Source organism: Rattus norvegicus, chromosome 17 (genome assembly GCF_036323735.1).
Source record: "Rattus norvegicus strain BN/NHsdMcwi chromosome 17, GRCr8, whole genome shotgun sequence".
Classification (NCBI taxonomy): domain Eukaryota; kingdom Metazoa; phylum Chordata; class Mammalia; order Rodentia; family Muridae; genus Rattus; species Rattus norvegicus.
The window spans coordinates 18,221,811-18,232,833 of NC_086035.1; the positions used below are offsets into that span (position 1 = coordinate 18,221,811).

At 37.9% G+C, this 11,023-nt stretch overlaps 1 protein-coding gene across 2 annotated transcripts in view; it reads left to right on the forward strand.

The window, feature by feature from the left end:
• Nup153 (nucleoporin 153) overlaps positions 1-9,299 on the forward strand; it is a 52,676-nt gene extending 43,377 nt beyond the window's left edge. The window contains exons 17-21 of one of the 2 annotated variants that reach the window (XM_017600457.3): positions 1,720-2,598; positions 4,817-5,173; positions 5,757-6,029; positions 7,497-7,665; positions 7,949-9,093. In XM_017600457.3, the coding sequence (XP_017455946.1) occupies positions 1,720-2,598; positions 4,817-5,173; positions 5,757-6,029; positions 7,497-7,665; positions 7,949-8,033 (1,763 nt within the window). In that variant the 3' untranslated portion in view covers positions 8,034-9,093. 2 annotated transcript variants of the gene reach the window in all.
• The last annotated feature ends 1,724 nt before the right edge of the window (positions 9,300-11,023 follow it).

Genomic DNA, 11,023 nt, shown 5'->3' on the forward strand with positions numbered 1-11,023 from the left:
TTTGTGAGTGATGGTAAAATCAAATTAGGCATACATCATTAGGATGCCATTTATGTATCCGGATAAGGGACTTCTTTGTGTTATTCAGTTTCCAGATTTAAGTATGAACTTGACTCTTACATGACCTTATTGTAAAAGTCATCTAGTTCCTGAGTATGGCTGTGAGCAAGAGAGAGAGCACTTAGCAAGCATAGCGGCATAAGCCTTACTCCAGCCAGCATTTCCTTAGCCTCAAAGCCCAGTTCTTTGACTGCTTTACCATCTAACCTCACATGGTCATTTATGCTAAATGGTGTTTCCCAGTTTTGATAACCCCATTTGAGTTCCTTTAACTATTGGAAAACCTAGGAAAGATGAAGTATTAGAAATTTTAGATCTGAAGATGAGGGAATCTCTGAACGGAATTAGCCTTCAAGATGTGAATGTGGAAGAATTTTTATACATTAAGCTTTATTTTGTAATTTATCCCAGTCTTAAGTGGCTTTTTAAAGTTTATAAATAAAAAATCATGTTTATAGTTTTGACCTGTCACACCCACTTTGTTAGTTTATATGATGGACAGATTTTTGTTAGTCTACATGATCGATGTAATTGGTTTGTCTGAGGATGAAAGTTTATTGAAAAGCTTGGCTGACCTTTGCTTTCATTCATGGGTGAGTAATGTGGGTCTTTCTTCTCGCCATTGTCTAACAGTCCTTGTTTTGAACCAGTCTGATGCTTCACATTCAAAAGAATTAGCAACAGAATTCTAAAGAAATTAGCAACAGAAAAACACCAAGGAATTGGTCTTAAATAACTGTAATGATGTTTATTTTTATAAATATTGCTTCATTTCTTTAATGCTAAATATTCGTAAATGCTCCAGTCAATGCAGTCACAATATTTAAAAATTGTGATTTAGGACCACAAAGAAAATTTATCTCCTGTGTATATTGGCTCTTTTTTTTTTTTTTTCTTCAATTTTTTATCTCCACAAAGGCAGTAACATGGCATACCTTCCAAAGGTACGTTATGCTTGTCCTAAGCAAACATACTGCCATTCTAGGATTCTGATTTCTTTCATTCTTGTCAGGATGTTGTATATCACCTCATCTACCCTTTCTGTTCTGTTTTTATTGTGAATTATTTTTGTCATGTTTTTGGTTTTTTATTCTCTGTTTATAGCTACTTGGATATAGTATTTTATGTGTCTGAATTTATCTTAAGATATATCTGGGAGCTGGAGAGATGGCTCAGCGGTTAAGAGCACTGACTGCTCTTCCAGAGGTCCTGAGTTCAATTCCCAGCAACCACATGGTGGCTCACAACCATCTGTAATGAGATCTGATGCCCTCTTCTGGTGTGTCTGGAGAGAGTGACAGTGTGCCCACATACCAAATTAAAAAATCTAAAAAAAAAAAAAAAAACAAAAAACAAAAAAATCCTATCGGAGCTGTTAGTATATGTGATTTAGATCACTAATTTTAAAAAACGTTGATGGCTCTATCCCAACAGGTTTTGATTTTGATTTAGATCTCCATCTACAGGACAGGGAAGTGCCTGCTTCTCCAGTCCTCAACACATGTCCTATTCCCCTTCCTGACTTCACAGTCTGAACGGGAAAGTGGTCTATAGGTCTTTCCAGAGTTGTCCTATGAGCTGTAGCTTTCAGGGGTTAAGTTTGAAATGAGGATAAGCACATTAATTTGATGTCATTTTGTGTGTTTTCTATTTTTGAAGGCTTTGGGACATCTTCATCTTTAAATCCAGCACCCTCAGCCTTCAAATTTGGTATTCCATCATCATCTTCTGGGCTTTCTCAAACTTTTACAAGCACTGGAAATTTTAAATTTGGAGATCAGGGAGGATTCAAATTAGGCACTTCATCTGACTCTGGGTCTACAAACACCATGAATACAAACTTTAAATTTCCTAAACCAACTGGAGATTTTAAATTTGGAGTATTACCTGATTCCAAACCTGAAGAAATAAAAAACGACAGCAAGAATGATAATTTTCAGTTTGGACCTTCTTCTGGCTTAAGCAATCCAGCGTCTTCAGCTCCATTTCAGTTTGGGGTATCTACTCTTGGGCAGCAGGAAAAGAAAGAGGAGCTGCCTCAGTCTTCATCTGCAGGCTTCAGTTTTGGTGCAGGTGTTGCTAACCCCTCTAGTGCTGCTATTGACACCACAGTGACCTCAGAGAACAAGAGCGGCTTCAACTTTGGAACCATAGACACTAAGAGTGTCTCAGTGACTCCTTTCACGTACAAGACAACAGAAGCAAAGAAAGAAGACGCGTCTGCTACCAAGGGTGGGTTCACATTTGGTAAAGTGGACTCTGCTGCTTTGTCATCTCCCTCAATGTTTGTGTTGGGAAGGACAGAGGAGAAACAGCAAGAACCTGTTACTTCTACTTCTCTGGTATTTGGAAAGAAAGCTGACAATGAGGAGCCAAAGTGTCAACCAGTATTTTCCTTTGGAAATTCAGAGCAAACCAAAGACGAGAGTTCCTCCAAGCCGACCTTCAGTTTCAGTGTGGCAAAACCATCTGTGAAGGAGTCTGATCAGCTGGCCAAGGCTACTTTTGCATTTGGAAATCAAACCAATACAACAACTGGTAAATAGTAAAAGACTTGTCTTTCCCCCCTCCCCAATTGTATTTGATACCTTGACAAATAAATGCAGGAAGTCAAGGAATAAGTGGCTGCCAAAAATAATGGAGACTATTTGTTTTAAAATTTTTAGGAGCTTATTCAGGCATTTCTGTTTCACTTGGTCCAAATTCCCATAATTCTGATGGGTTGCCTACAGATCTAATTTTGATTATATATATTTGATTGTATATATATTATATATTTGATTGTAAGATAATTTTATCTTTTCTGATTTGGACATTTTATAGAATTGATGCATGCTATCAGGGAAAATGTTTTAAGGTAAATTTTTATTTACAAATTATGGATAATGAGTCATCGAACATATAAGGAACATTGGTAGTGAATATAATCAAACACTAAGAAAACAGGAACATTTGAGACCTAAAATAGAGGTGGGGGACAACCCCATTAAAAAGAAGCTGGTTGATGGAGTGTGGGATGAGTATTGTAATGAGGTTTCCCAGAGCAGTGTGAGGATGGACGGCTGCGTCTGTCCAGTGCTTTTGAAATTGAATTAACTTAGATAATGGGAATGATATAGGGAAACATTAGAAAAATTACAGGGGGGTTGGGGATTTAGCTCAGTTGTAGAGCGCTTGCCTAGGAAGACAAGACCCTCCCTGGGTTCGGTCCCCAGCTCCGAAAAAGAGAACCAAAAAAAAAAAAAGGAAAAATTACAGGAAGATTTTTCTGTATAAATAAGACACTGAGGCTGGAGAGATGGGCTCAGCACTTATGCATACTGTTCTTTGAAGTGGACACAAGTTTGAGTCCCAACACCTATTTTAGGTGGCTCACAACTGCCTATAAGTCCAGCTCCAGGGATATTTGCTGCCTACACACATTCAAGTAAAAATTACATTAAAACAAAACAAAACACCAATTTCAAAATGAAAATGACTGAGCTGGGCATCAGTTCAGTATTAGAACATTCTCCAAGGCTTGTGCAAAGCTCTGGGTTTGATCTTCGGCACCAAACAGTGCCCTATAAATAAAATAACCTTGAACCATTTTGTAAGTAGCAAAATTTGATCAAACCTAAAAGCAAAAGTGTAGCTATTTTCAGACATGCAAAATTTGTGAGTTTGACACTTTTTTATTAAATACCTTTGAATGATAAATTGGAAGCACTCAATGAAAAATCCACCTAAAATGGGAAATTCACATAACCATGGGCAGTTTTTTCATATTTGATATTTACTTATAAATTTGAAAACAACCTACCAAAAGAAAAAAAAAAGAAAAGAAAAAAGAATTAAAACTACCTATTATTTGAAATGTGGAAAAATAAAATATTGTAACCAGATTTGATCCTGAGATCTTACCACCTAGAGAAAGCAGTTGCCCATCTCATCTAGTGTGTAGCATTGGAGCTGAAACACGAGAGAGAGTAGAAAAGGAAGTTTGATTCAGGTCGTGTAAATTCAAGATAATCATAGAGATCAGAAGCTTTTCTTCATGTCAACAATCAGTAGTTGTACAGCATAAACAAGACCTGTATTCTCTAAGCTTTCTAATTTAAAATGGCTGCAGTGATGAATAAATGTAAGAGCATAGAAAACAAACTCATTCCCGGGGGAAACGTTTCTTCTTTCCTCTTCATTTCAGTTCTTAGTTTCTGTGGATCTTGTCAAACTCTAAGCTGCTTATGAATTCTGTAGGGAGAAAGCAAATGCACAAGGAATGTGAGAAGAAAGGCAGGCACTAATGATGACAGAGACCATGAAGGGAAATATGTACAACATTAAAAAATTTAGGGTGCCACCCTGCAGGTGACACTCTGCAAGTGCTCACTGCAGACAGTGAGGTGAGATTGTCTTGTTGGTTTGTTCATGTGAATGGATTGAAGTCAGGATGCTGCTACTGTAATGTGACATAAACCGCAGCACAGTCAGACACTTAGAAATGTACCCAGATTCTGCTATCTGGTTTGGTTTCTGAATACAGTATCAAGTTAGATTTGGATGTGAGGCAGTGTGTATTTTACATTAAATTTCTGCACGTTAAATTTAGTCACAGAACTTTTTATTTGAATGTTAAAGGGCTTTTGTAAAGAGAAGTTAAGTACTTTTGACATTTCAAAGACTTGATGAGAGTATAAAAATAATTTTAATTTAGTTTTAAGCAATTTGTTCCTTCTTAAGGATTTATGTTTCTTTCTCAATTATTGTTTTGCAGATCAAGGTGCAGCAAAGCCAGCTTTTAGCTTCTTGAACAGCAGTTCCTCTAGTTCAAGTACGCCGGCCACTTCATCCAGTGCTAGCATATTTGGTAGTTCCACCTCTTCCTCCAGCCCGCCTGTGGCAGCCTTTGTGTTTGGACAGGCCAGTAATCCTGTCAGCAGCTCTGCCTTCGGAAACTCCGCCGAGTCCAGTACATCTCAGCCTTTGCTCTTTCCTCAAGATGGCAAACCAGCCACCACGTCCAGCACTGCCTCAGCTGCCCCTCCATTTGTATTTGGAACAGGAGCCAGTAGTAATAGTACTGTATCTTCTGGGTTCACTTTTGGGGCTACAACCACATCAAGCTCTTCAGGTACTTTTGTGTTAGGAGGGAAAACATAGGTTTTGTAGTTAAATTGGTTCTGCTGAGTTACCAGTTGCAGTGAGCCCCTAAGTCATGTAAATTTTCATCTGCAGAGAAATGTGCGCTTCACATTCTGGCTGAATATATTTAGTTCTTAAGAGCAGTATTTTCTAATTTTACGAAGAATATATAAAATTTCCAAGTTGCCTTTTTGAAATGACAAATTTATAAACAGCCAGATAGTGATAGTGATTGTATGGGATGTGCATTACAGTGGCTCATAGCAAGTCTTTGATAGACATCATTTCAGAAAAAATTTGTTGCGCCTAAGCTAGCTAGCCTGGGAATAATAGAAGACCGTGTCTGAGTACACCCACCCTCTTACTAATAAGATTGTTGGCTGCAGAGGAGGAGTACTGTGCTAAACCTTCTGCTAAACCAGTGTGTGTTTAGAAAATAGTGTCATTACTCTAATCTAATTGTAATCAAGGTAAGAGGAAAGTGGCTTGATTTGTGGATTTACAGAAGTTTCTCGGGGGTTATCTTACTGTAAACCTCGAAGTTGTTCATTTAAGTATTTCTTGGCCTCCAGGATCCTTCTTTGTATTTGGCACTGGACATTCAGCACCATCTGCCAGTCCAGCATTTGGTGCTAACCAGACTCCAACATTTGGACAAAGTCAAGGTGCCAGCCAGCCTAACCCTCCAAGCTTTGGCTCTATATCGTCTTCAACAGCATTATTTTCTGCTGGTTCTCAGCCTGTACCACCACCTACATTTGGGACAGTGTCAAGCAGCAGCCAACCTCCTGTGTTTGGACAGCAGCCTAGTCAGTCTGCATTTGGCTCTGGGACAGCCAATGCTAGTAAGTTTGTATGATATTTGATGTCTATACTTAAAATCTGGTGTCCTAATATAGTATTTTCTTCTCTGTGCTTTGAAACTACGTATATGCTTTAATTTTTTAAAAAAATATTTATCTTATGTATTTGAGCACACTCTTGCTGTCTTCAGACACATCAGAAGAGGGCATTGGATCTCATTACATATGATACCATGGTGAGCCACTATGTGGTTTTTGGGAATTGAACTCAGGACCTCTGGAAGAGCAGTCAATGTTCTTAGCATCTGAGCCATCTCTCCAGCACCTGTTTTAATTTTTAACGTATTTACCTATAAACATTGCAGAGTTCCAATCAACTGTTTGATGGCATTAAGACTATATTTAAAACATTTCTTACTCTGATTTAGGTACGAGTTGTGTTCAACCCCATTTCACTCTAGGCTGGTGTGGAGTGGCTTTTTTGACTTGACTTTCCTTTGGGAAGTTAGACTTTATGCTGAGTTCTCACAGCTCTTGGATAATGCTGTTAGTGTTCCTTCTGTATATCAAAGGTTGTTATGACTTTTCAAATCAACTGCTAGCACTATATTTCAATGCTGTGTTCTCTCAAATTTGACCATCTTTCTAATAGACTCATGAAAAAGATTACAAAGCAGGAGAGGCTGGGAGCTTGGCTGTGTGTACAGACAGCTGGAGGCCGTGCGTGATCCGTGCTCTTTGTTCACTCTGATGGCCAGCACTGTTCTCTGTCCGTTGGATGCTAATGTTTACTGATACCTCTAGGAAATACAGTTTTGCCTGATATTTATCTATATATAAAAGTAGGCTCTTGCTGTTATACAACCTACCTTCTTTGACTCTTAAATTTTTGTCACTGCTGCAGAGTGAGTCACTGAATGGGAGCCTATCCGCATGCCTGTACTTGAGTTAGTTTTGGCTGTTAGGAAATGCGGTCTTATACATTACTGAGTTGAGGATACTGATCTTTGGGAGAATAAATGTTTCTCTTTTGATCATGTACTCTGCTGTGGAGTTACTGAATGGAAAGGTATGCCTCACATTTTAGAAGTTTTTTATTATAAACTTTTCTTGCTGGTTTACACCACATGTTGTCACTGCTGGATGACAATTCTCTTATTTGGATTCTATGCATTTTCCATTTTTGTGAATTCTTTTGTAAGTATTTGGTCCCTTAGTTTTGTTTCATTATTGACTTGTAAAGTTCATCTTTTATTGTGTTTGTATTTAGCTATGTGTACTCCAAAATTTCTCTTGTTTTGTGGAAGTTCTGACAGGCCTGAATCAGGCTCTGTAGACCTAGACTGGCCTTGAATTGTTTACCGTCTGCATCCTGAGTGGCTGGTACAAGAGGTGTACTCCACCATGCCTGGCTAAGGTTTTAATTCTACCGATGCTTAATATGTTCAGGCCAGAGTCACTCCTAAACCGTTTGTGTCGTTAATGGGTATTTCTGCTTAATTTGTATAGGTTCGGTTTTCCAGTTTGGCAGCAGCACTACAAATTTCAACTTCACAAACAATAATCCATCAGGAGTGTTCACATTTGGTGCAAGTCCCAGCACGCCTGCAGCCGCAGCCCAGCCCTCAGGTTCGGGGGGCTTTTCATTCAGCCAGTCTCCAGCATCATTTACAGTGGGGTAAGATTATTTCATTGAAAACATACATTGGTAAAGGCGTGTATCGTTTCTAAAAGTGAATTGCGATGCAGTAATATAATTTGGGTAATAATGTCATCCAGTATAAGTTTATGGCAGCGTACGCTTGGGGGAATTATAATATAATCAGAGGCAAGTGCAACAAGCTATAGCAACAGTTTTTCCCCCACTTTACTCCCATTTTGATGCTGGTCATTTTAAATAGCATGAATCCTCTATCCTGAGCATCCATCTTGTCACATTGTAATGTTTTTATTTTTCACAGGTCAAATGGGAAAAATATGTTCTCTTCTTCCGGAACTTCAGTTTCTGGTCGCAAGATAAAGACTGCTGTTAGACGCAAGAAATAAAGGTCAAAAAGGTGTTATACCCAACAGTTTTATCAACAGCTGGTGCCCTGCTTTCAGATACTGGATTGTACTACATGCTGGGCTTATCTGCAGTCAGATCTGCCTAAGGACTTCTTTAGTTTTGGAATTGTCCTCTTTTTTTTTTTTCCCCTTTATGGAAGTCCTGTTCCCATAACCCATTCTCTTTTGAAAATAATAGTTAGACTGGTGACTGACTGATTCTTCAGCAGAAACAATTTTATGATCCAGCACATTATTCACTGATTGGCATAGTCTGGCTGTACCCAGGAATAGAGCCTGCACGGTGAATGGCTTTGTATAGAACCTGTCTGCACCGCTATGTGCATTGATAAAGCGTTAATGGAGCGCATTGAAATTGTAATTATATCTGGGGAATTCTGTATAGATTAGAATCCTGTATAGACTAGAGGATGTTGAAATGAATGATTTCTATGCGGAGTTTGTGGTGGTGTATGTGTGAAGTAAGTTGGATGTATTGTGCACAGAAAAATTCTGATAGAGAAAGCCTGATTAAAGAATGGTCCATCCTAAGGACTTGTTAGATCTAGTTCATTCTCCATTTAATAAGTATATGCTATTTCTATATTTTCATTCTATCAACTGTCTTGCCTTTTTCATTATTTTATTATGAAACTTCTGTAAATACAATTTTGTTTCTGTACTTTTTTGGCATAACATAAATCTGTGAACTTGAAATTTTAATTTTATGTTAGACATATTTTTGTTGTTTGTTTAGTCTTGTCTCAGATTTTATTATGTAAATCCCATTATTCAAAGTTGCCTAAATCCATTTGGAAATCTTTAAAAAAAAATTGGGGATTCTTAAAGTTGAATTTATTGGCTTTTCTGATCCAGTTTTGTTTGGACCAAAAACCAGTATTGTACAAAGTATTAAGCATATATTTTTATATTTACTGAAATGGACTGTGGTGACTTTGGATAATAAGGAAAAAGTTTAATATTAAAGCCATGTTTATTACAGTATAATTAACATGTTAAACCATGGGATAAATGCCATCAATAAAACTTTATGAAGCAAGTTTTGTTAACAGTTTTCATAGTGAAGGCATACAATATTAATGGGAAGGGTGGATGATTAGAAATCCCAAAGGGTATGTATTAGTATGGCCCCAGAGTTATTAGAGTTTGCAGTACACAGAAGAGCCCCTTTCTGCCTGCTTCTGTCTTTACTTAATTTGCACATATATTTTCCCTTTAAATTTTTTAAATAAACATACAACCCTTTCTTTTTGTACTTCTAGCTTCCTTGCTAGGTGCCTGAACAATGTTTATTGCTCACATTCTTGGAGATAATATGCCTCAGGCATTCCAACAGTTTATAAAACAAATGGGCCTTTTACATGTTACTTGTATGACTAGACTTTTAGCTCACTTAAGATCCAGGAAAGAACTTGGACCCACACTTTATACTTTTGTCCTTAATTTAATTAGGATTGGCATTTGTAAGTTTGTGCTTAATTTGCCAACTTCAGGTTGGTTAATTTACATTGAGAATTTCTAACGAAAGGATCTTACTAAGATATTTTAGGCTATTATCACATTGATTTGTTGAGGGTTGAGCTTTTTTGTTTCTCTAATATTTTATTTAATAATATATACCCACCACTTAGCCTGTTTGGAGTTTGGTAAATGTTGGAAGAAAATGCTGGAAACCTCTCTTAACCCATCTTGTAGGCCCATCCTTAGTCATTTTCTATACCTTAATAATTGGGGCTCAATAGGGCATACGCCTTTTCTGTAAAATGTGTGGAAAATAATTTTGTGTGTGCCTGTGTGTTTAGAGCAGGTTGTTACTACAGGGATCTTTTGGTTATTTTAAGACTTGATTCTTGGGCTGCGTGTGGCATTCCAGTCATGGTGGCAGATTCATCTCTGGGCCTGTCCTCCCTCCGGCCCATCAGAGTTAACTCTTTGTTGTAGTGGGCTTGAGTACTTATTAGTAGAATGTATAAATGTATACTCTAGGACATATCTCCAGAGATTGACAGACTGGATTTGGATTAACACTCAAGATTGCATCATTAAAGGTGCCTAAGTCAAAGAATGCTCTCAGGTCTGGGAATGTCACTTAAGTATTAAGTACTAGGTTGTTTGTAGCAACAGTAACCTCAGGCCTTAAGGATGAAAGTGTAATTCAGACAGCTAAAGATCCTTGTTAAAATATAACTATCATTGTACTACTTGAATTAAGATTGATAGTAAAGACTTAGCCTGGGAAGAACGTGTTTTCATAGTTAGCATATCCTTCAGAGGCCTCATGTAAAACTTGAAATTCAGTTGGACTCATTGAGGGTAAGAACTTATACTATACTTGATATAAAGTTTAGGAAGTGATTCAGCAGCAGTTTTATGCAGGGTAGCTTGTTTAGTGGAAACTAGTTTGCTATAGTAAGTAAGTATAAGACCAAGTTAGTCATTTCTTTGTAATATGGAGTGGTGTTCCCTTCTCACTTGACTTTTATGCCTCTGAAATCCACTGTGGCCCCCAAATATGGGTCACATATTGACAGCTTGGCTTAGACTACTAGTACTTTGTCCAGAGCAGCACAGTTTAATTCCTAAAGATAGGGTCTTATACTGTAGTCCAGGCTGGCATTAAATTTGCAGCAATATTCCTACACAGTGGAATTACCACACTCAGATAACTGCCCTTGAGGAAATGGGCTTTTCCCATCTGATACTGTTGTAATGGCTAACAGCTCTGAGTGAATTTAACATGAAGCTGAGCTCATGTGCAGGTAACTTGTACTTTTTTTTTCCCCCCAGAGCTGGGGACCGAACCCAGGACCTTGCGCTCTACCACTGAGCTAAATCCCCAACCCCAACTTGTACTTCTTAAGGGATTTTTCATAGGTATTTGGATAGTGTAGGTTCTATCACTGAACCACAGCTCCAGGCCTATTAAAGAACATAGTTTAATCCACTGCAGCAATAGGCAGAGACAACAC